At 46.6% G+C, this 25,740-nt stretch overlaps 1 protein-coding gene across 1 annotated transcript; it reads left to right on the top strand.

The window, feature by feature from the left end:
* Positions 1-22,390: 22,390 nt before the first annotated feature.
* LOC135983510 (uncharacterized) lies at positions 22,391-24,501 on the top strand. The gene is made up of 2 exons (XM_065595820.1): positions 22,391-23,086; positions 23,897-24,501. The coding sequence occupies exons 1-2, from the start codon at positions 22,549-22,551 to the stop codon at positions 24,397-24,399; spliced, it is 1,041 nt and encodes a 346-aa protein (XP_065451892.1). The 5' UTR covers positions 22,391-22,548; the 3' UTR covers positions 24,400-24,501.
* Positions 24,502-25,740: the final 1,239 nt, after the last annotated feature.

The following is a 25,740-nucleotide window of genomic DNA, read 5'->3' as shown; positions in this document are numbered from 1 at the left end:
ATCAATGGCTCCATGTCTAGTTGGCAGCCGGTTTCAAGCGGAGTGCCCCAAGGGTCGGTCCTGGGGCCGGTTTTGTTTAATATCTTTATTAATGATCTGGTGTGGACTGCACTCTCAGCAAGTTTGCAGATGACACTAAACTAGGAGGCGTGGTAGATACATTAGAGGGTAGGGATCGGATACAGAGGGACCTAGACAAATTAGAGGATTGGGCCAAAAAAAACCTGATGAGGTTCAACAAGGACAAGTGCAGAGTCCTGCACTTAGGACGGAAGAATCCCATGCACTGCTACAGACTAGGGACCGAATGGCTAGGTAGCAGTTCTGCAGAAAAGGACCTAGGGGTCACAGTGGACGAGAAGCTGGATATGAGTCAACAGTGTGCTCTTGTTGCCAAGAAGGCTAATGGCATTTTGGGCTGTATAAGATGGGGCATTGCCAGCAGATCGAGGAACGTGATCGTTCCCCTTTATTTTACATTGGTGAGGCCTCATCTGGAATACTGTGTCCAGTTTTGGGCCCCACACTACAAGAAGGATGTGGAAAAATTGGAAAGAGTCCAGCGGAGGGCAAAAAAAATGATTAGGGGGCTGGAGCACATGACTTATGAGGAGAGGCTGAGGGAACTGGGATTGTTTAGTCTCCAGAAGAGAAGAATGAGGGGGGATTTGATAGCAGCCTTCAACTACCTGAAGGGGGGTTCCAAAGAGGATGGAGCTCGGCTGTTCTCAGTGGTGGCAGATGACAGAACAAGGAGCAATGGTCTCAAGTTGCAGTGCGGGAGGTCCAGGTTGAATACTAGGAAACACTATTTCACTAGGAGGGTGGTGAAGCACTGGAATGCGTTACCTAGGGAGGTGGTGGAGTCTCCTTCCTTGGAGGTTTTTAAGGCCCGGCTTGACAAAGCCCTGGTTGGGATGATTTAGTTGGGGATTGGTCCTGCTTTGAGCAGGGGGTTGGACTAGATGACCTCCTGAGGTCCCTTCCAACCCTGTTATTCTATGATTCTATGTACAATATGCAGCCCTTGTGGCCTCTGTATAGAATGAAGAACATGCTTCCTCTCTGAATTGCATTGCCCTGGCTGTGATGTATATCAGATGGTGGTTTTCATTACAACGATCACTTGCTGGAAATTCTCAGTGTTGGGTTTTCGCTGCATTTGAGTTTCCCTGTAAAGAGCTCCCAGAATGCAGTTCTCAGTTTTGTCAAAGTGTATGCTATACAACTAGTAGAGGCTTGAAGCAGAAGGGCTGTTTGGGACCTAAGAGTGATAAGTAGATGGAAAAGTAGAATGCGGATGGAGGTCTCATTCTGTGTGTTTCTCCCATTGAATGACCAGAGCAAAAAGGACATAACTTAAACTTTGCTTTAAAAGTTTAAAAAAACCTAGGCACTTCCGAAGCAAGCAGCAATTTGCATATCAAATTCACTCCAATTTATTGTTAACCTATGGTGCACTGGGAACAGTCTTCTGCTTAGTCATGTGTGCAACTGAAATTTTAATTTAATTTGTTTAATTTCCCCCGTACACAGACACTGTTGTAAATTTATTAGGCTTCCCTTATGCTTTGTCCTTTCCATACTAGACAAAGTGATAGATTATTTAGTCATTCAGAGTAAACCATTTGTCAAGCCCGCAAGTCGGGTACTTCTAAGTGCATAAATAATTTATTACCGACTGTAGCAGTGGAAGGAATATACATTTAGCAAATTGTAATTAAAAATAATCAGAAGATTAATCACTTGATTGAAAGTTATTTATTAAACTGAAACAATCTCTACAAAGATGTTTTAGCCTTGGAGAGCTATTGTGGTTTTACGATAGATCCTGCAAAGTTAAAATAGTTGTTGAATAGAACTAATTTCCTAAAAGAAGTGGCAAGTTTAGACATAAAAGAAACAAATCAGGAAAAATACTTTAGAAGATACTCCCTTATTCACAATTCAGTTATTAGGCTGTAGTTCCCCTTGTTAATGTATAGGAAGAGCTAAGGTTGAGACACTTATGAATGAGAACAGTTTTTCTTGAAACACATTTTCATGTGAAAGTAAAGTGCAGCATAACGTTAGCACTAATTTACTTACCATAATCCATAGAATCATAGAATATCAGGGTTTGAAGGGACCTTAGGAGGTCATCTAGTCCAACCTCCTGCTCAAAGCAGGACTAATCCCCAACTAAATCATCCCAGCCAGGGCTTTGTCAAGCCTGACCTTAAAACCCTCCATCACCTCCCTAGGTAACCTATTCCAGTGCTTCACCACCCTCCTAGTGAAAAAGTTTTTCCTAATATCCAACCTAACCCTCCCCCACTGCAACTTGAGACCATTGCTCCTTGTTCTGTCAAGTGGATCTTATCAGCAAGAGCCTCGTTTACCAAGACTGCACAATTACAGGATGAAAATATTTTTCTGGGCTTTCAGGGCACAGCATACAACATAGTGGAACAAATTCAGACCCAGTGTAGGGAAGTGACTCAGTGTAATGCCAGGCCCATTCCTTGATTAGGCACATTGCCGGTTCAGTGCCTAGTTAATGGCCCACTGCTATGAAGACCCCCATATTTCAGTGGAATATGGTGCATGTGCAATTGTCTGCCTACCTTTTAACTGCAGCATTGAGCTATTCTCCGTATGCCTTCAGCATGAGTACTTTTATCTATAGAAGCTGTCACGGACTCACAGGTCATGCCCACTCTTGGCCCTGTGCGGTCGGTGGGGGGTGCCCCTTTCAGTGCAACAGCCCTTCTCGGGGGTCCACTCTCTCTCGGGGTCAGGCCCCTCCACCTCTTGGAGCTGCACCTTTCTGAGCCTTAGCACATCTGTTTCTCGCCGTGGGCCCCCTCAGGGAGTCCACTCGCTCTGGACCCCCGAAGGCCTCCACCCCCAAAGGGGTTGATGCAACCCTGTTCTCTAGACCAGAGCAACACTCAGCCAGCGTAAAACAGGAGGGTTTATTGAGAGTTGAACACAGCACAGGAAACTTGCAGGGCCTTAGGCCTGGCCTCCCTCAGCACAGCACATCCCAGTCTCCCCTGCATCCACGTGGGCTCTGCCTGCTCCCCCCTCTCCAGCCCAGAGCCCCTCTGCTTCCCAGCTGGGCATCTGTGATCACCGGCCCAAGCCCCGCCTCTGTCCATTGTCTTCTCTCCAGGTAAACAGAGTCGTAAACTGAGGCCTCCTCTCCTCTCTTCTGTCCTCTGGCTGGAACTGGCTGGTTAGGTCACTGGGTCCTCTCTCTGCAGCCCATTGTCCTCCCACTGGCCAGAACCGGCTGCAACTCCTGAGCAGGCCTCCGGGTCACCAGGTTGCCAGGTCACCTGTCGCTGGGATTTCCATCCTCCAGGCCATTGGCTAAGGCCCCAAGTTCCCTCTCCAGTCCTCTGTAACAACAAACTCCCTCTCCCTTCCCCTCCCCTCATTAAACCAGTAACACCCAGGGAAACTGAGTCCCACCCCCTCCGCATGCAAACCATTGGAAATCCACAGAAAACAAGAAAATTCCCCACTTTGTCACAGAAGCAATCCCATTTGTTTGAGGAACTAGTCACATGAATAAAGGCATTTGCCTAAGTATGTGTAAGACAGGGGGAGGGATAGCTCAGTGGTTTGAGCATTGGCCTGCTAAAGCCAAGGTTGTGAGCTCAGTCCTTGAGAGGGCCACTTAGGAATCTAGGGCAAAATCAGTACTTGGTCCTGCTAGTGAAGGCAGGGGGCTGGACTCAATGACCTTGAATTTTGTACTGTGTAACAGCCAAACTTCCTGCCTCAGATATGGGAGCTGTTACATCTGATAGACCCCTGCAGGGTACCAGTATCCCACTGTGAGGACAGTGGGGAAATGGCAGGCACTGCTGTGCCGATAAATAGGTGTAAGGACCAGTAGTAAAAAGGAGTTGTATCAGCACCCGATTTGCCAGCTAAGCAACCCAGCAATTGTTTCTGTTGTTTAATACTTTTTGTTCCACACCCAAACTAGAGAGGATTTTCAGGGAACAGCTATGTTTGTACACGAGTATCTGGAAAACGAATAGACTTGTTTGGATAGCATTGTCCATACCTCAAAACAAAAAACTAAACAGCCAAACAACCCTGAACCTATTCTGAGACAGAGATAGCACGAGGAAGTCCCCCGCCCCCTATTTTTGTTAGCAATTCCTGGAAGAGGAAACTAGGGAGTATTTGAAAATCTCCCCTAAAGGTTGGAGACTGGGAGCTTTCTAGTGTGATTTCCAAACCAAATGAGCTTTAGGCATTGGCCAAACCTTTCCCCAGATAAATGGGATTGGCAGAAATGTTGAGGATTGTTTTTCACTGATACTGATCAGAGATGAACTGAGGAGGTGGAGTTTAGATCAGGATACGATTTAGGGTAGCATTCAGGAATAGACTTTGAGACTGGCTTCAATGGCACTTAAGCCTTTTGAACCCTCCTCATGGGATTTTAGCCCCAAATGGCATCATTTTAATAAAATCGGTTGATCTCACATGTTGTCTGCTATTTGAAGTGTGGGGGCTCACGTAAGATTACCCACTGCCCTGAGAGTGGCTAAATCTGGGCCAGAAGCAGAAAACAGACCTCTTCTGCTTTTGGGTAGGATCCAGAATCCAAACTTTAGTGTGATGCGTGAATTCATGGAATTGAGTCCAATTCTCCCTATCCTAACACATGAAGGTGTTTGGATCTGAGGTTTCATTTTCATCCCACCTCTTACACTGATAGGTCCAAAAGTGAAAATAAACTAGTACTAGAAACTAAATTTTGCCTCCGATGGCATTGCCCCTCTTAGAAATTGCTCAGCGGACAAAGGATTTTAGAGGTGAGAATTTCTCCCATTGTCAAAGCAAAGAAATACAAGCACTGAACGTTGCTGTACTTGCAGACAGTCTTGTCATTTGTTTATGCGCATAAACCAGTACAATTTATGAAGATATAGCATAAAACTGTGCATGCAGCTCATAAATCCAGGCTTGTACAGTCCATATTTGAAGTTTATTAGCATATCTTCTCTGTCATTTGCATGTGCAACCATAAGTTATGCTTTCAAAAAATGTGTTCAAACAGATTCTAAAGAACACTGACATGGAAAAAGGGGATGTTAATAGCGCTCCCTAGGGGTTGTAGCACACAGAGTTCCAAGCTACAAGCACCTAACGTGAGTGGAAAAGAGAGAAGAGACGGCACCACATGAGAAAACATAGAAAGGGGCAGGGCTGCTAACTCCTTTAGGAGCTGAACTACTCTCACCAGAACAGGAAAGAAGAGGGAGCCGAGACACCGCACACCAATTCTACAGATAGCAGTGGCACCAGAGCAAGGCTGCTTGACACTGAAGAGAGCTTTAAAAGCCAAATTAAACATAAAACTTTTTAGCAGAGAGGTTGTTTTTGTGGTGCAAACTTGAGGGAATTCAAGTTTGAGGTAGTAACTGTGGGCCAGACCTATCCCCTAGTTTTAGGCACCACTGCCATCCACAAAAAGCACTTTGCCACTGCCTAATCCTGTAGGGGACTAAACTCTCTCAGTGACTGAACCTCTGCTGTAAAAGCCTCCTAGGCACTTATGTGTCTACATCTGGGCATGAGCACTGCTGTCTCAGGCAGGTGCCTGGCACCTATCTCACACCGAGCCCCAGCACGAGCCTCAGATCAAATGAAGAGAGGCATTGCTTGGCCTATTTCACCTGTGGGGTCCGATTTGGTAGGCATGCTCAGAACACACCTAACCCCACATAACACAGCAGGGGGAGGGACAGAAGGCCTCCCTTATAATTTTTAGCCCAGTAATGAGGATATTCTCTCTATTCCCTCTATTCAGCACTGGTGAGGCCACATCTGGAATATTGTGTCGAGTTTTGGTCCCCCCACGACTGAAGAGATTTGGAGAAATTGGAGAAAGTCCAGCAGAAGGCAACGGAAATGATTAGGGGGCTGGAGCACATGACTTATGAGGAGAGGCTGAGGGAACTGGGCTTATTTAGTCTGCAGAAGAGAAGAGTGAGGGGAGATTTGATAGCAGCCTTCAAGTACCTGAAGGGGAGGTTCCAAAGAGGATGGAGCTCGGCTGTTCTCAGTGGTGGCAGATGACAGAACAAGAAGCAATGGTCTCAAGTTGCACTGGGGGAGGTCTAGATTGGATATTAGAAAACACTATTTCACTAGGAGGGTGGTGAAGCACTGGAATGTGTTACCTAGGGAGGTGGTGGAATCTCCATCCTTAGAGGTTTTTAAGGCCCGGCTTGACAAAGCCCTGGCTGGGATGATTTAGTTCGTGTTGGTCCTGCCTTGAGCAGGGGGTTGGACTAGATGACCTCCTGAGGTCTCTTCCAACCCTAATCTTCTATGATTCTATGATTCAGTGTTGCAATGCCGAGGTCCCTTGGTGTACCTGGACCGAGAGCTTTAAAATCAATTTTAAAGAAACAAATGTTTGTGGGGACCCCAGCTCTGCATTGGTACAAGGACCCAGCTGCAGTGGAAGGATTTACACAGGAATCTAGCATTACAGAGAAATATCTAGAGTCTTCATATAAATCACACTACACTGATTAGCCAAGATCTGGTGGAGCCAGCAGAGTTCAGGGATCTGATTCATTACTGCATAGCTCCAGTCACGCAGTGGCAGGCACAAGAGTGGGAAAATCCAATGACAACTGTGAATCAGAACCAACATGTCAATGGGGAAAAAAATCCAACCATGCAGTTATGAATCAGTGACTAAAGAATGGCTGCAACCATCAACTTCAGAATAGTGTCTGTTGTTATCAGAACTAAATAAGGGGCATGGATCAGCATTCACGACGTATTGCCTGTCAGTACCCATCCCAAGCTGGGGAAGATAATGATCTAACTAGTGGACCAAATTCGGTGATGAATCCAGGTCACATGCCAACTGAGGCATGTTGCACCTTTACTAAGAGTACTAAAATGCATGTATTTGTTGCAGGCATGGTTTAAACATGAAAGAGATCTGTAGCTCTGACAACTGAAGAAGTTTCAAAGCCTAAAACTGATACTTGTAAACTGAACTAGAAGCTGGAAATTGTGTTGCCTTTAAAACAAGCCCTGAAGTGATGAAGCAGGAATAAAGCACCACCAACATTGTGCAGGTAGGGTCCATAGTAGTGATCAGCCAAATCCAGAACCCCTAAACAGACAATCACATTTTGGGAGATAGATTGATATACCCTGCTCTCAACTCCCAGCTGTGGTGTTGGTTCCAGGTTAGATCCCAGACCAGAAAGAACCTATTTTCTGGATCCACTTTGATTACAGCTGAGATCTCACCTGTACTTCTGTGGCCAGATTTTCACAATTTAAGGTGCCTAAATGGTGAGTCAACTTCTTCTTAGCATCTGGGCAACATGCCTCAGGTGGCACATGACCAGGATTCATTTGTTCCGCTGGTTGGATCATTAGCTTCCCCGGTGTGGGCTGGGTACTGATGGGGAGCACGACGTGAACACTGATCCATGTCCCCTGTCACTCTACTGACAAGTGGCATTTTGAGCCCCTTATATGAAAAAAATTCTCTCTCAGGAGAATTTATGTAGATCGGAGAATTGAACAGACATTTTTCATTACATTTTGTTCCTAAGTCTCTCTCTACTGCACTTTAGTCTGCAGTCCAGAACCTGTTGACTTCCGTTAGAAAAGGCTTGTGCTCCCATTTAGCACAACTTAGTGACACTGGTGTTCTCTACATCTGGGGAGAAAAGACTAATAGTCCCATTAATGTATTGTTGCTACAGAAGTTGTAGGGGGTATGTGTTGTGGTTCCTGGAGAAATACTGCTGCTAGAAATTACAAAATGGAATTTCACCAGAGATTACAGAGATTTATAGAAGCCATTGCAGAACTACACAACTTTCCAGTTCATTTATCAAAGTGCCTACAGTTCCCATTTCAAGGCAGGTGAAACAATAATAAATATTTGCAAAGTAAATTAAACTCTATTCAGAGAATTTTAACAAATACAAGGTCAAAAAAAAAAAGTGGAGCCCTATTAGCTCTTGCCTAGTCTATAAATTGATATTTGATTGCTATAGCTTAAAAAAATCCCCCAAAGTGTTAGTTGCAGAAATTCAGTGTTCTGTTAATTCTCTAACATGCTCAGCCCCATAGACAATATTTTAAACTAAGATTTCTATTGTGTTAATTATGTTCTTTGCAAACAAAGAACTGTCAAACTTTGCATTTTGATTACCCATGGGAGAAACATAAGTGGTTTGTGTATTAGGTTGGATAACATCCCAAAATGGATGCTTATCTGAACCTAATCCAGGCTCTTCAACTCTCTTTGGTATGCAAAATTGGACTAGAATATTTTTCACATTTCTTCTTTGCACTTGAGCCAGAACTACCTGTGTGAGGTATGTCAGCATCTCTAATTCCAACCACAGCAGAATGGGGGATTGCAGAGGCATTCACACCAAAGTTAAGCCATCTCCCTGAATGACAGAAGACTGTGACTGTGACTGGCATTGTTCCACTAGTGCAATGCTTGTGTGGGAGCTGAGTTACTTGTACCGGGACAAACAATCCCACAGGATAGCCTCTTTGGGGCTGGGAATCTCTACCCAGGCGTGGTCTACACTTTTAAATGAGATCGTCCTAGCTACCTTGCTCAGGGCTGTGAAAAACTTAGTGACCTGACTGCTGTTCTTAGGTCGACCTAATCCCCCACACCGCGTAGACACAGCTAGGTCAACAGAGGAATTCTTTCATTGATCTTGCTCTTGCCTCTCGGAGAGGTGGATTAACTACATTGACAGGAAAACCTCTTCCGGCAATGTATGAAGCATCTATGTTACAGCTGCGTAGTTGCAGCTGTGCCGCTGTAGGACTTGTAGTGTAGATGTAGCCCTCATGTGTTCAACCCCATTAGAGCCTTGATCCTGACTGCAACCAACAATCATTTTACACAGTTGTTCCGATTGCTGCTGCACTTCAGGAAAAGCTTGGTTTGGTTCAGTTAGAATGGGAGAAGGTTCTGCTTAGTTTTGACTTTAGCCAAATTGGCTCACTCCTTTAATTCACACTGACTGATGACCTACACTGAATCTAGTGGTTCTGATCCTGATTTGTACTTGGCTTTCAAGATTCCATTTCTCATCACAAAGAAATTTGATATTTTAATAATGATTCATCAGCTTGCATATTAATGTATTATCTGCCTGGATAAATGTATTTTTCTTACAGCTCAAATTAAATCTTGATATTTATTTTCCTCTGTAGAATTGGCTAGTCTGAAGTCATGTGTAAGCAAAGTTTGGATGAGCTTTACCCTGACATCTGGTGGTGAATTGTGGCGAGTTGTGGAAAAGAACTCCAGGGGCTGATCTTGTTTGCATAGGCACACCCACCCACCTAGCTGAACAACAACCGAAAGTGGTTACTTTGGCTGGTGTGGGATCCCCAGTTTCTCTGTTATTGGGGCAGGAAGAATAAAGTGTTGTTACCACGATTATGTGAATCTAGGCCAGTGGAACTGTTTTATGACAGAGGGACTCATCATCAACTAAGCAGCACTCGCTAAACAAGGGACATGGGTTCCAAAACCCAGTGAATTGAGAGAGGCAGGGGACAGGTATTTGTACCTGATGGGATGGGCCTGAAACACCAATTGCACCTGTTCCTCTCTCCACTGTTGAATGTCAGAGCTAATTTTGATTCCATTAGGAGTCTAGTTACAGGCTGCTGAGCTGAATTCACTTTGGGCCAATGGTGCACTAGCACTGGGGCTCCCCTACTACAAGCTGAAATCACTAAAGAGCTAAAATTACTAAGAGCTGGGTGTTGTGTTAACTAGTGGGGAAGTCTGAAGATTTATTGCTAAGCAGCTGGCAGAGTGGAGCAGTTTGTGGGATGGTTGGAGTGGCCCATGGGACTGTGAGTGGAGCGGTGCTGAGCAGTTTGCGGGATAATTGGAGCAGCCCGTGGAGCAGAGCAGTTCGTGGGACAGCAGGAGCGGTTCACAGGACGGGCTGGTGGAGTGGAGCAGCTCACGGTGAAGGCTGCAACAGAACCCCATGGAGAGGCAGGGCAGTCGGCCTCGGACCACGTAAGGTGCCCCTTAACACCTTGTGTGCCCCTTCCCTCCTGCCCCCACTTCCACCCAGGCTGGGGGGGTAAAACTCTGCAGATAAACTTTTGAACTCTGGGGCTGCACTGACCAGGGACTGAGACTTTTGGGGTGTTGGACTTTTGGGACTTTGGGGTGATCTTTTGGGTTGTTGGACTTAAGACCCTGAGGGGAAAAGGATACTGCCAAACTTACTTGGGGGTGGGTATTTCGCTCATGGTTTGTGTTATGAATCCTGTTTGTGGTGTTTCCCCAACATAATGCCACATTGTTTCCCTCCTTTATTAAAAGGATTTTGCTACACTCAGATTCCGTGCTTGCGAGAGGGGAATTATTGCCTCTTAGAGCGCCCGGGGAATGGTGTGAAATTGTCCCAGGTCACTGGGTGGGGGCTCGAGCCGATTTTGCATTGCGTTATTGAAACGGAACCCCTAGATACTGAACCCGGCCTTTGTTGCTATCAACTCAGACGGGCAGAAGGGTTAAACATGTTATACAGTTTTTATTGCCATTTCAGGAGTTATGACTGTACCGAAAGGTACTTCATACAGTGTTTCTAGGTTCATGATTATTTCACATTTCACATGCATTGTCTGGATGGGTTAGGATACAGCACACAACCTAATAATCTCTTCTGCAGCATACTTTGTACTACTACCAAGAATATATTTTATGCTACCACGAAGTGACTATTATATTGGGAGAAAAAAAACAGTTTTAATTTCTGACCTAAGAATTAGCGGTTGCCTAGGTACCAGTGATCATATGTTTCATTGTAATCTTGCAATTACATATATGACTTGTGATGGTCAATTCAGACTTTTTATTTAAAGGATTCCTAGGTTATTTCATCATGAATGTAAAAAGGAAAGAGCTTTGGCACACTTGACACAATTGGTGTTTTCTGATTGGCTACTCCCTGAATTTGGCACATTTCATCTTTCTTTGTCAATTTGACTATTGATTTCCAGGTGTTGAAGCATGCATCTGGCTCCTGTCCAAATCTATAGTAGCTGCTGATAATATACAGCCCCTTGGGTCCCAAATCATGGATTTATGTCACTAATTTCTTCAGGCATGCAAGTTAGACAATGTTGGCCTAAGTTTCAAGCCCTCAAAGACACCCTTGACCAAGTAAAACAATTGCTAGGATTGAAATATTGCCAGTGATTTTTCACACAGAAGATGAGTTATTCATGTTCTTTCCTACAGCTGCCTCAAACACTTCACAAGCTGGCAGCTACTGTATGCTTTCCCCACATATGGAATGGGCATTTCTCGCAGTCTTGTGCATAGGGTTGCCAACTGTCTAATCACACAAACCCGAACACCCTTGCCCCGCTCCCTGCGCCGCCCCTTCCATGAGGCCTCACCCCACTCACTCCATTCCCCCTCTCTCTGTTGCTCGTTTTCCCCTACCCTCACTCACGTTCACTGGACTGAGGCAGGGGATTGGGGTATGGGAGAGTATGCGGCCTCTGGGCTGGGGCTGAGGGATTCACAGTGTAGGAGGGGGCTCTGGGCTGAGCCTGGGGCAGGGGGTTGGGGTGTAGGAGGGGGTGCACAGTGCAAGCTCTGGAAGGAATTTTGGGCATGGGAGGGGATTCAGGGCTGGGGAAGCAGGTTGGGGTGCGGGAGGGGGATCTGGGAGGAAGTTTGGGTACAGGAGGGGGTAAGGGGTGCAGGCTTCTGGCTGGAAAGCGCTTACCTCGGGCGACTCCCGGTTGACGGCGCAGTGGGGCTAAGGCAGGTTCCCTGCCTGCCCAGACTCTGCACGGTTCCTGGAAGCCGCCAGCACGTCCCTGCGGCCCCTGAGGGACCGGGGTCTCCACACGCTGCTCCCACCCCAAGCTCTGACTCCGCAACTCCCATTGACTGCAGTTCCCAGCCAATGGGAACTGCTGAGTCAGTGCTTGGGGCGCAGGCAGCGTGCGTAACCCCCCTGTTCCCCCTCCAGGAGCCGCAGAGATGTGCTGGCCACTTTCAGGATTGGCATGGAGCCTGCCTTAGCCCCGCTGCGCCGCCGGACTTTTAGTGCCTAAAATCTCCCCGTTTGGCTTCAGTGGCCTCCGGGAGATAGAGCCCGATTCCGGGAGACTCCCGGCAAAACGGTAGGGTTGGCCAGCCAGTTGTGCAGCATAGCACAAAGGTAGGATAGATGTGGAACCCAGTACTGATCACCCTGCTCCAAAGTCCATTTCACACCATGAGTCCTTGCCTCAGACTCTAACACAGGGGTCAACAACGTTCAGCACGCAGCCCATCATGGTAATCCACTGGCGGGCCATGAGACATTTTGTTTACGTTGTCCGTCCACAGTCACGGCCCCCCACGGCTCCCAGTGGCTGCAGTTTGCCGTTTCCGGCCAATGGGAGTTGTGGGAAGCGGCACGGACCGCAGGGACATGCTGACTGCCGCTTCCCGCAGCTCCCTTTGGCCAGGAATGCCGAACCGCGGCCACTAGGAGCTACAGGGGGCCATGCCTGTGGACGGTCAACGTAAACAAAATGTCTTGCGGCCCGCCAGTGGATTACTCTGATGTGCCGCATGCCGAAAGTTGCTGATCCCTGCTCTACACTCTCTGCACAAAGAATCTTTCTCACTGTGTGGCAGAGAATAATATCTTTTTCTGACTCAGCTTCAGAACATGCCCTGGTCTCTGATATTTAATCTATAATTTCACTAAGTGACACCCTTCAGCAAAAACTTAATCAGAAAAGGTGAACGGTGGAGACCATCTAAGGGTCACAGCAAAACAAAACCAAAATACAACCAAAACACCACAAACTTCAGTTTAAAAAACATCAACACAGAGGGCAGTGATCCATCATGCCAAACACTTACTCTGAACAGCTACGTAGCTACTTTAACCAAAGGTATTTTAAATGTGACATCAAAGCCAGCAGGTTTCTAATCTAGCAATTAAGTCTCAAGGGAGTAGTAATGAAAATAAAACATCTCAATTTGCTTACAGAGCAAGAAGATGTTAAAGAACTTGCTGAAGCATTTGTGTCACTATATTAACTGGTATGGATCCCGTGCTCCTGTCCTCTTGTCAGAGCAGAGGGACGTGGGAACTGTGTGTCACAGTTCAGGGAGCTGCATCTGTATCCTGCTCCAGCTGGTGAGCTGTCTATCACTCCTGTTGCAGTGGTGTGCTTGGTCTACAAAGCCTAGTTCCTGCATCTGTCAGTCTCTTCCCTCCAGAGCATTGCCTCCAAGACCTGCCCCGTCTACAGGACCGCTCCCAGCAGACTGGAGGTTCTCTGTCTTCCAGGCAGATGTCCCTTTCTCTGCATAACTCAACCAGCTGATTTTTCTCCAGCTGTTCCTTTTTCCCCCTGTCTTTTTTCTTTATGCTTTTTCCCAGAAAAAAACCCTAATGAGCCTTTTTTTCTTCTGGGTGCTTCTCCTTCTACAGTGCTTACTTTTACTTCTGTTGGCACTTACAATGTTCACATGGTTCCAGATCCCACACCTGCTGCCACCACATGTGTCACATTTCAGGGCAACTGCACCTGTGTGTCCTGTCGGTGGCGCAGCAAGGGCACCTACTCACCTTCTAGCTCCCCCGCCATTGCCTTTCTGTTTGGAGATTTGCATCTCTCTCCCTTCTGCCCAGGGTATTCCCAGGCTGCACAGTTCCCTCCCCCACTGTATTTCCCAGCACACACAGGTTGCCCGAGGACACCTGTCTGTTTTCTCCTCAGAGACAGAGAACAGGTGCAATTGCTACAGTTATAAAGTACCATATAGTTCTTTCTGTGCAACCCAACTTTGTTCTTAAGGTAAAAAGCTCTACAGAGAAAATATTAACAATAAAAGAACCTACATGCATGCTAAGAAGCTTACCAGAATTAACCCCAATCCTAACCTGGATTCTGGCAGGATACGTCCTTCAACCCCCGTCCTGCTCCTCCAGCCCTCTTTGGGTTACCTTGTAGTTCCAGTCCATCACCACTTCAGCTCAGAACAAGCACCCAGTCCTTCCAACCCTACCCTAAGGATTGGGGGCCTCCAAGGATCAGGGGTCCTGTCCATTTGTTGGATCAAGAAGAAAGCTTTGAGCCAGATTATAATCAGGGTATTTATCCAAAAAGAACCTTGCTTTGGCTGTTGGTCCTTGGAGAATCCAGTTTGAACGAGTATATGTGCACCTCTCCAGGGGGTGGCTTCAAAGGGTTGATAATGGAGGTAGTACACTAGCATCCCCCCTTCCTCCTAGAGAAGGTACATGAACTGCCACAACAACAGACACAATTAAATTTTTAATACAATGTTCCCCAAATGTGTTAACCCTAACTCAAAAAGCTTTAACTTAATAACGTTCATTTAGGATATTGCAGGCAATTGTCAGTCTATCACACTATGGGAAGACAGATAGACCATGAAAATTTCTATTCTATTCTTCTTATGCCATCTTCATCATCATACTATCTGAGCACCTTTCAGTCATGCATTAAAGAGAAGCAAAACTCCTCTTTGCAGAAACCACCGTATAGTGATTGTGCAAGGAGTGTTACATTTCAGGAGTTGAGCATTGAATGCTCATCATGAATTGTCCATCAACCACCCATAAGGTTAACAAACAAACCCAAAACGGGACATAAACTTTTGTTTAGTCAGCTTAAGAAAAATCACAATCTACCCGTGAGCAATCTACTCGGATATTATGGTGACATAGGAACTGGGATAGATGAAAAAAATAGAAGCCTTGAAAACCTTGGATCTATTTGGGATGACTGTTGATTACAGTTTAACTTTATTTCTTTATGTTAGATAAGTTTGTATCCTGTGGTTCATTTAGAATAGATATTGAGCCAAATTCTGAGCCAGTGCAAGTCAATAGAGGTGTATTTGCTTATGCTAGGTTTGAATTTGAGTCTAAGTGTCGAGGGGTTGGGTAGTTATAACCAAGAGGCCTCATCTGGAATACTGTGTCCAGTTTTGGGCCCCACACTACAAGAAGGATGTGGAAAAATTGGAAAGAGTCCAGCGGAGGGCAACAAAAATGATTAGGGGTCTGGAGCACATGACTTATGAGGAGAGGCTGAGAGAACTGGGATTGTTTAGTCTCCAGAAGAGAAGAATGAGGGGGGATTTGATAGCAGCCTTCAACTACCTGAAGGGGGGTTCCAAAGAGGATGGAGCTCGGCTGTTCTCAGTGGTGGCAGATGACAGAACAAGGAGCAATGGTCTCAAGTTGCGGTGGGGGAGGTCCAGGTTGGATATCAGGAAAAACTATTTCACTAGGAGGGTGGTGAAACACTGGAATGCGTTACCTAGGGAGGTGGTGGAGTCTCCTTCCTTGGAGGTTTTTAAGGCCCGGCTTGACAAAGCCCTGGCTGGGATGATTTAGCTGGGAATTGGTCCTGCTTTGAGCAGGGGGTTGGACTAGATGACCTCTTGAGGTCCCTTCCAACTCTGATATTCTATGATTCTATGATTCTATGATTCAAGAGCAGAATGTAACCCAGTGTCTGTGTTTTTGAGAGACAGGGAGTAGATTTAGCATTAATGTAAGAACCAGGTCCTGTGGCGAATCATTTGGAGTTAAAGAGCACGGCTAAGCATATCTGCCAAAGGAACTCTCACATGCATGATGTGAAAGCACCTTGGAAATGAAGAAAAGAAACTCTCTTTATATCAAAGGTGATTTAACAAACTGGAGCAGAAGTTCAGGTATCCAAATAGGGCCAATGTCTCAGGTCAGCTGAAGAAGCTAATTTAACAGCTCACAAAACAGTTTGCTCCAGGGGGTTTTGCTACTTCAGCTGCATTTATTTTATACATTGAAAGAGGGTGAACATTCAGTCAGTGCACAAGAAAAATCAAAAGGGGAACAAGACTTTCAAGTAGGGCTCCATTTTTAACTTTCAGCAAAACTAACCTCTATCCCCACCCACCCAAATCCCTGCTCAAAAAATATCAGTGAATGGATACAGCCATTCATGCCTGCAATGGAGAGAACAGGTGTAACTAAGAGCAGAACTCACCTCTTGACTGCTGGTGACATCTTCAATTCAATCCATTTGGGTTCAGATGACAGAGCAAATAGAATGGTTTTTAAGACATATAGTTTGTAACATACATTGTACAGTAAAGTAACAGTAATTAGCGGCAACTGAGTAGGAGAGGTTGAGTTACCCATTCCAGCTGTGAGTGGCCCAGGCTTTGAAAAGCATGCCAGTTTCCCAATGGCTGGTGAGACTAAGGGAGTCTGCCAGCAGAGGAAGGTAGGAAGATAGGGTGTGGGGTTGTGTTGTAGTGCCCCCCCCCCCGAACTTTCTTGGTGTTCTACAAGAAAGAACCCGCAATGAGAGAAACATGGCACATCACCAACGCCACTGCTACATCGTCCTCTGCTTGAATCTGTGGAGGTCCCTGCCGCAGAGGCATCCTGATCCTGGAGGCTTCCACCCAGGCCCTGGTCTTGACTTGTTGGGAAAATGGCCTGCATGTCCCTGCCCAAGAAACCAGGCAGGGGGAACCACCCAGTGCAAGTGTGTCTGTTGGTGGAGTCCCTTGGGAAGCAGGTGAGAGCTGCAGAAGGAGGTGGCTCGTCTGTGTAGCCACATGTAGGATGCATCTGGGGCGGAGGTTACTAGCTGGGAGCAGACTCCAGCAGCACCAGAGGAAGAAGAGGAATTGTCTGATCTTCAAGGAAGTGATTGGCTGCTGGCCATATCAAGCAGTAAACCATACTCCACCCATCACCACCACCACACAGGTCCCCTGTCCATTGCTGTCAAGAACGCATGTGCTGCACTGGCAAGAGAAGGAAAAGAACAGACCCCAGTGGCTTGAGGAGGAACCATCTGCCCCCAGCGCTGGGAGGCTCACAGCCACGACACCCACGAGAAGGAGACACAGGGTGCTAGTGGTCAGGGCCTCCCCTCTCCGGGGGACGGTGGCATCCATCTGCTGACCTGACATGATGTCCTTGGAGGCATGCTGCCTGCCTGGAGCTCATGCCCAAGACATTACAGAAGGTTGGTAAGGCCCATCTGACCTTCTAGCCACTATCCCATCTGCTCACCCACGTGGACACTAACGATACTGCCAGGTATGACCTTGAGCAGATCAGTAATGACTACAGGGCTGTGGGAGTTAAGGTGAAGGAGTCAGGGGTGCAGGGTGTGTTTTCATCCATCTTCCCAGCTCAGGGTAAGGGCCCAGGCAGGGACATGCATATCCTGGAGATGAATGCACGGCTACGGAGATGGTGTAGCTGGGAGGGCTTTGGCGTCCTTGCCCATGGGGTGCTGTTCCGGGAAGGAGGATTGCTGGGAAGAGATGGGGTCTACCTAACCACGAAGGAGAAGAGCATCTTCAGGCACCAATTCACCAGCCTACTGAGGAGGGCTTTACACTAGGTTCAAAGGGGCCAGATGACAAAAGCCCACGGGTAAGTGAAAAAAGTGAGTTTAACAGAGGGCTAGCCATTGGGTTGGGTGACATAGAAAATTACAATATGGTCATAGGAGCAACAAGAGAGAAGTGAGTGGGGGAATCTGCTCAACCTCTTAGATGTCTACAAACAAGTGCAAGGAGTACGGGAAATAAACAGGAAGAATGGAAGTATTGGTCCATACGCTAAATGACAATTGACATCACAGAGACTTGGTGAGATAAATCTCATAACTGGAATATCGTAATAGAAGGGTATTGTGTGCTCAAGAAGGACAGGCAGGGAGAAAAGGGAGGAGATGCTGAATAATACATCAAAATACATACACTTGTTCTGAGGTCTAGCAGGAGGAGAGAGGCAGTGTGGAAAGGTCACTGTTACCTCCTGAGCACCCCCTTGTGGATGAGTGTGGCTCTGCAGTGGCCTGCCTCAGTTTCCCCTCCTGAATGAGGTAACAGTGAGGTCACTTAAACGGGCCGGTCAAGGAGATCTCCTTTACAGCAGCGTATTGCCTTTTAATAAAACCTTCTGCCTGGAGAGCTTGTACAAAGGTTTAAAGGCTCTTACCAGAGACCCCGGCTAAAAGTCCCCAAAGCCAGGTCTCCAGGTTCCAGCAGCAGTTCCCTCGGCTGTAAGGCCTCAGGCTTCCCACTGCCTAGAGAGCTCTGCAACCGTCACCCTGTTTGCTCAAGCTCTCTCCCAGACCTCCGTGCCTGGAGAGTCGTCCCTAGCTCAGGCTCCCTCAGAGCGCCCAGGAGTGTCCCCTCAGCTGAGCTCTCTGAAGCGTTTTATTAGGCCTAGGTCTCTTTGCTTACTTAAACTGCCTTACATCTCTTTGGGCATTTACACTGTCGCCAGGTGGGCCAGGGCTGGCTCATTCCCATCCATGGAGCCTGTTACAGCTAGGCTGGGCCTCTGACTCCCTTGAAGGGCCAGCCCCGTGACAGGCAGACCAGTTAAAGTTTCTGGGTGAAAATAGCAGGAGTGATCTCATGATAGGGCTCTACAACAGATCACCAAATCATTATGAGTAAAGGGAAGGAAAGTGTTGGTCCTCTACTTAAAGGGGAAGGGAAGCTAACAACAGATGACCTCAGGAAGGCTGAGGTGTTGAATGCCTATTTTGCTCCAGTCCTCACTAAAAGGGTTAATTGTGATCAGATACTTAAGAACAATTAATATTAACCACCGGGGGAAAGAAATACAAGCCAAAATAGAGAAAGAACAGGTTGCAGAATATCTAGATAAGTTAGAAATATTCAACTCGTCAGGGAGCGATGAAATTCACCTTACGGAAGTAGCTGAAGCAAGCTTGAAACCATTAGTGAGTATCTTTGAGAACTCATGGTGGATGGGTGAGGTTCCAGATGACTGGAAAAGGGCCAGCGTGGTACCTATCTTTACAAAGGGCGTGAGGGGAAGAGGACCCAGGGAATTATAATTTCAATAGCTGGAAAGATACTGAAACAAATTATTAACTAGTCAATTTGTAAGCACCTTAAGGATAATAGCAAATCCATGCCAGCTATTTCTTATAACCCTAAGACCAAATCATACCAACTTAGCCTAATTTTTTTCTTTGATGGGGCTAGGGGATAGGGGTGAAGTTGTAGTGGTGATATACCTTGATTTTAGTCCCACATGAAATTCTCCAAGGCAAACTAGGAAAATATAATTTAGATGAAATTATAACCAGGTTTGTGCATTACTGGTTGAAAGACCATACTCCAAGAGTGATCAATGGTTACTGTCAAACTGGGAGGAAGTATCTAGTGGGGTCCTGCAGTGGTCAATCCTGGATTCAGAACTATTCTATATTTTCATTAATGACTTGGACAATGGAGTAGAGATTATGCTCATACAATTTGCGCAGGACACCAAGCTGGGAGGGGTTTCAAAGACTTTGGAAGACAAGATTAGAGTTCAAAGCAACCTTGACAAACTGGAGAACTGATCTGAAATCAACAAGATGAAATTCAACAAAGACAAATGGAAAGAAGGAAGGAAAAATCAAATGCACAGCTACAAGAGGGGAATATCTGGCTAGGTGGTAATACTGCTGAAAAGGATCTGGGACTTATAGTGGATCACAAATTAAATGAGCCAACAATATGATTCAGGTGAGGAAAAAGCTAATATTCTGGGGTGTATTAACAGGAGTGTGGTATGTAAGACACAGGAGGTAACTATCCTGCTCTACTTAGCACTGGTCAGTCCTTAGCTGGGATACTGTGTCCAATTCTGGGCACCACAGTTTAAAAAGATGTGGTCAAATTAGAGAGAGCTTAGAGGAGAGCAACAAAAATGATAAAAGGTTCAGCAAACCTGACCTAAGGGGAAAGGTTAAAAACACTGGGCATGTTTCATCGTAAGGAAAGATGACTGAGTGGGGACCTGATAACAGTCTTGAAATATGTTAAGGGCTGTTCTAAAGAGGATTCTGATCAATTGTTCTCCATGTCCACTGAAGATACGACAAGAACTAATCAGCTTAATCTGCAGAAAGGGAGATTTAGGTTACACATCAGGAAATGTTCTACCTGTAAGGGTGGTTAAGATGTGAAATAGGTTACCTAGGAGGCTGTGGAATCCCCATCATTGGAGGTTTTTAGACAAACACCTCTCAGGGATGGTCTCGGGATACTTGGTCCTGCCTCAGTGCGGCATTTCTACGATTCTAACATACTTACAATGGATTGTAAATGTTAAGGCTATTACTGTGTTCTGTCTGTACAATTGATTTTACTTTTAAAACTTTCCCTTTGGTCTGTATCCTTTGCCGTGGTGTGTGAAATGCTCAGAATAAAGCTGAAACCATAAAATCCTCACCAGGTTTGGGGATTTACGACAAATTCCAAGTTCAGAACAGATCTGTCAAAAAGCTTGATGAGAGTCACAAAACTTTGTGAAGCTGGCACTAGGCTTTCAAGCAGACATAGGTTGATGTATGGCTAATGTGGAAACCCTGCATATTTGGAGTGCTGCATAGTTTTGATACAAAACTACCAGAATCACAGACATTTTGGCTGACTTTTGGCTTTGGTTTTCAATTCATTTGAACCTGAAATTCTAAATGAAACAGCGGGCTGAGAAAGAATCCCACTCACATGAATCAAAGCTGGACATGTTTGCATGAACCAGCAGGTGGTTACACACTTCTAATATTTTCCTGTTTGCATTAACAGGCAGATAATGGAAGGGGGGTGGGACACTCTGAGCTTGAGCCAAACCTAACTGAAGTCAGTGGAAAGGCTCACATTGTCTTCAATGAACTTGAAGTCAGACCCTTTGAGAAAGATGGAGAAGGATAATCTTACTGAGGTTAAGGCATTGCAATATCAGTCAGGAGACTTCGTGTCAATTCCCAGCTATGCTGCAGTCTCCTTTTGTCACACCGAGCAAGGCACATACAGGGTCTTGTACAGGTACTGGGAATTGTGGGAATGCCAGTGGAAAACTGTCTAGGCCTGAGGCCAAGTCATTGAGTCTTTGTTATTTTCACATTAACAAGGTACGTGAGAGGACAGATGACAAGTCAACATGTGTTCTGACCATACTCCCAAAGAACCACACCAACTCAGGTTCAATGCACCCCGAGGTACATGTTTATGGGGTTTGTGTATGGATGATAGAGAGCTATAGGCAAAAACCCACAGCTCCATGATCAGAAAGAATCCAATGAAGGGTAACATTTTCAAAAGTGCTTAGATGACTTCGGAAGCTAAGTCCCACTTTCAAGAGACTTAGGCTCTTAGGAGTAGAGCTGGTGGAGACTCAGAATTCCCATTTTGTGGGAAATCTCAGAAGCATTTTCATTCTGATTCTGAACAAAAAAAGAAGAAGAGGAAATTTAGAACTCTCCTATAGAATGGGAATTCTGAAAAAAAAATGTTTGGAACATTTTGAACACAAAGGTTCAATTTTGACTTCTTACTATTTGCATAATGAAAAGATTGCTAGTTTGCATTAATATCGTTCTCTTCAAACAGGATTACATTAATGTGAAGTAGGAACTTTTTAAATTGTGTCCACAGTGTGCATGCAGGGGAGCCACAGCACAGCACGTTGGTGTGCATTTCTATTCAACCCTCCTTGTCCAAACGGCAGGGCAGTGGAGAAAGGCCAACACATTGCTGTTGTTCCATGCCATCGACACCACGAAGAAGAATGTTTTGAAATGATTTACTTGTGAAATAAGATCCTTGGCTTGTCAGTACAGAAAAAATGCCTTAAATATAACAATCCCCTTAGTATGGATGCAATTATAGTAGTACCGCTTATTCCTGTAAGGGAAATCGAATAAGCTGTACCAATATAGCGGCATTCACTCCAGGGTGTTGTACCAATTTAACTATTTTGGTAGGGAAAATAATCACATCCCTAACTGGTAGTAAATAAATTGGTACAAAAAACTATGTGTAAACGAGGACTCAGTACTCTTACCTCCCAAAAAGAAAAGAGGAGAACTCAAACACTCAGCCATTTCCTTTGCAGTGGTCAATACATATGTCTCATATTGAGGGGGAACAAACCTGGAGCACCAAGATGCCACGTACGACTGATGATGAAGGAAAGCTTTTTATGCCTAATACATCAGTGAAATTGTTCATCAGCAGACACATTCTTGAGGAAATATCACCACTGTGATCCTGCCAAGGTCAGTGGCTGGATGAGTTATCTGCTACGGGTTTAGGTCGACTTTAGCAGCTTTAAATCGAATTAAGCCTGGACACGTCCACACGACGAAGCCCTTTCTTTCGACTTAAAGGGTCCTTTAAACTGGTTTCTTTACACCACCTTTGACGAGGGGATTAGCGATAAAATCAGCCTTTGCGGGTCGGAATTGGGGTAGTGTGGACGGAATTCGACGTTATTGGCCTCTAGCTATCCCACAGTGCTTCATTGTGACCGCTCTGGACAGCACTCTCAACTCAGATGCACTGACCAGGTAGACAGGAAAAGACCCGCGAACGTTTGAATTTCATTTCCTGTTTGCTCAGCGTGGAGAGCACAGGTGACCACGCAGAGCTCATCAGCACAGGTAACCGTGATGGAGTCCCAGGATCGCAAAAGAGCTCCAGCATGGACCAAACGGGAGGTACGGGATCTGCTCGCCATATGGGGAGATGAATCAGTGCTAGCTGAACTCCGTAGCAGTAAACGAAATGGCAAAGTATTAGAAAAGGTCTCCAAGGCCATGAAGGACCGAGGCCATAACAGGGACACACAGCAGTGCCGTGTGAAAATTAAGGAGCTACGGCAAGCCTACCACAAAGCCAGAGAAGCAAACGGAAGGTCTGGGGCAGAGCCGCAAACTTGCCGCTTCTACGCGGAGCTGCATGCCATTCTAGGGGGTGCAGCCACCACTACCCCAACCGTGTGCTATGACTCCATCAATGGAGAAACACACAGGGAAGACGGTTCGGGGAACGAGGAAGATGAGGATGGAGGTACTGTAGGTAGCTCACAGCAGCAAGAAAGCGGAGAAACCGTTTTCCCCAACAGCCAGGATATGTTTGTGACCCTGGACCTGGAACCAGTAACCCCCGAACTCACCCAAGACCCTCAGGGCACACAGGAGACCTCTGGTGAGTGTACCTTTGTAAATATTTGTAAACATTACACATGGTTTAAAAGCAAGCGTGTTTAATGATTAATTTGCCCTGGCAATCGCGGCCAGTAAATCTACTGGAAAAGTCTGTTAACGTGTATGGGGATGGAGCGGAAATCCTCCAGGGACATATCCAGAAAGCTCTCCTTCATGTACTCCAGGCCAGTAGCACGTAGTCTGGAATCATTGCATAACAAAGCATGGCAGCGTATGGTCCCGGTGTTTGCTGGCATGCAGACAATATCCATTCCTTATCTCTCTTTGTTATCCTCAGGAGAGTGATATCATTCACGGTCACCTGGTTGAAATGGGGTGATTTTATTAAGGGGACATTCAGAGGTGCCCGTTCCTGCTCTTCTGAACAGAAATGTTCCCCGCTGTTAACCACGCGGTGGGGGGAGGGGTGAAGTGATCATCCCAGAGAATCGGGTGTGTGTGTGTGGGGGGGTGGTTTACTTGGGTTTGTGCCGCATGTTAACCTGGAAACCGCAGCCCCTCCTTTTACATTGAAAACCCATTTTAAATGGCCAACCCAATTCATCCTTGATATGGGAAATGCGCTGCTGTTTGAAACCTTTCCCGCATGTTAAGAAGGTTAAAAAAGCCAAAAGACTGTGGCCTACCATGGCTGCCTGCAAGCCGAAATATGTTGCCTGGGGCACTGCGTGAGTGATCTCTCATACCAAACCAGCAGGCAGAGGAAAATTGCGACCTTGTAATGAAAGAGTGTACCCATTGTTCTCTAAAATGTGTCTTTTTTAACCACCTCTCCCGTCTCCTCCACCAGCTGCAAATGTTTCTCCTTCGCAGAGGCTAGTGAACATTAGAAAGAGAAAACGGAGGACGCGGGACGATATGTTCACGGAGCTGCAGATGTCCTCCCACGCTGATAGAGCACAGCAGAATGCGTGGAGGCAGTCAATGTTGGACATGAGAAAAGCACAATATGAACGAGAGGAGAGGTGGCGGGCTGAATGGCGGGATGAAAAGAGCAAGTGGCGGGCTGAAGATGATAGGTGGTGTCAGCTTGCAGACAGACGGCAAGAGTCAATGCTCCGTCTGCTGGAGCATCAAACTGATATGCTCGAGCGTATGGTTGAGCTGCAGGAAAGGCAGCAGGAGCAGAGACCGCCGCTACAGCCCCTGTTTAACCAACAGCCCTCCTCCCCAAGTTCCATAGCCTCCTCACCCAGACGCCCAAGAACACGGTGGGGGGGCCTCCGGCCACCCAGTCACTCCACCCCAGATGATCGCCCAAGCATCAGAAGGCTGGCCTTCAATAAGAGTTAAAGTTTTAAAATGCAGTGTGTCCTTTTCCATCCCTCCTCTCCCACCCATCCCAGGCTACCTTGGCAATTATCCCCCTACTTCTGTGAGGAATTAATAAAGAATGCATGAATGTGAAAAAAACAATGACTTTATTGCCTCTGCAAGCGGTGCTCGAATTGGGGAGGGGAGGGTGGGGTGGGGTGGTTGGTTTACAGGGAAGTAGAGTGAACCGGGTCGGGGGGGGGGGGGGTTGGAGGGTTCATCAAGGAGAAACAAACAGAAGTTTCACACAGTAGCCTGGCCAGTCACAAAACTCGTTTTCAAAGCTTCTCTGATGCGCACCGCGCCCTGCTGTGCTCCTCTAACCGCCCTGGTGTCTGGCTGCGCGTAATCAGCGGCCAGGCGAGTTGCCTCAACCTCCCACCCCGCCATAAATGTCTCCCCCTTACTCTCACAGATATTGTGGAGCGCACAGCAAGCAGCAATAACAAGGGGATATTCTTTTCGCTGAGATCTGAGCGAGTCAGTAAACTGCGCCAGCGCGCTTTTAAACGTCCAAATGCACATTCCACCACCATTCGGCACTTGCTCAGCCTATAGTTGAACAGGTCCTGACTACTGTCCAGGCTGCCTGTGTACGGCTTCATGAACCATGGCATTAAGGGGTAGGCTGGGTCCCCAAGGATCACGATAGGCATTTCAACATCCCCAACGGTTACTTTCTGGTCCGGGAAGAAAGTCCCTTCCTCCAGCTTTCGAAACAGACCAGAGTTCCTGAAGACGCGAGCATCATGTACCTTTCCCAGCCATCCCACGTTGATGTTGGTGAAACGTCCCTTGTGATCCACCAGGGCTTGCAGCAGCATTGAAAAGTACCCCTTGCGGTTTATGTAGTCGGTGGCTTGGTGCTCCGGTGCCAAGATAGGGATATGGGTTCCGTCTATGGCCCCGCCACAGTTTGGGAATCCCATTTCAGCAAAACCATCCACTATTGCCTGCACGTTGCCCAGAGTCACTACCCTTGATATCACCAGGTCTTTCATTGCCCTGGCAACTTGGATCACAGCAGCCCCCACCGTAGATTTGCCCACTCCAAATTGATTCCCGACTGACCGGTAGCTGTCTGGCGTTGCAAGCTTCCACAGCGCTATCGCCACTCGCTTCTCAACTGTGAGGGCTGCTCTCATCTTGGTATCCTGGCGTTTCAGGGCAGGGGAAAGCAAGTCACAAAGTTCCATGAAAGTGCCCTTAGGCATGCGAAAGTTTCGCAGCCACTGGGAATCGTCCCACACCTGCAGCACGATGCGGTCCCACCAGTCTGTGCTTGTTTCCTGGGCCCAGAATCGGCGTTCCACGGCATGA

This window comes from Chrysemys picta, chromosome 5, assembly GCF_011386835.1.
Source record: "Chrysemys picta bellii isolate R12L10 chromosome 5, ASM1138683v2, whole genome shotgun sequence".
NCBI classification, from domain to species: domain Eukaryota; kingdom Metazoa; phylum Chordata; order Testudines; family Emydidae; genus Chrysemys; species Chrysemys picta.
This window is presented reverse-complemented; position numbering and strand designations above follow the sequence as displayed.

Coding starts and splice junctions, on each gene's coding strand:
- LOC135983510 (XM_065595820.1), top strand. CDS start 22,549: ATGGAGTCCCAGGATCGCAAAAGAGCTCCAGCATGGACCAAACGGGAG. Junction 23,087..23,896: donor GGGCACACAGGAGACCTCTG/GTGAGTGTACCT, acceptor CTCCTCCACCAG/CTGCAAATGTTTCTCCTTCG.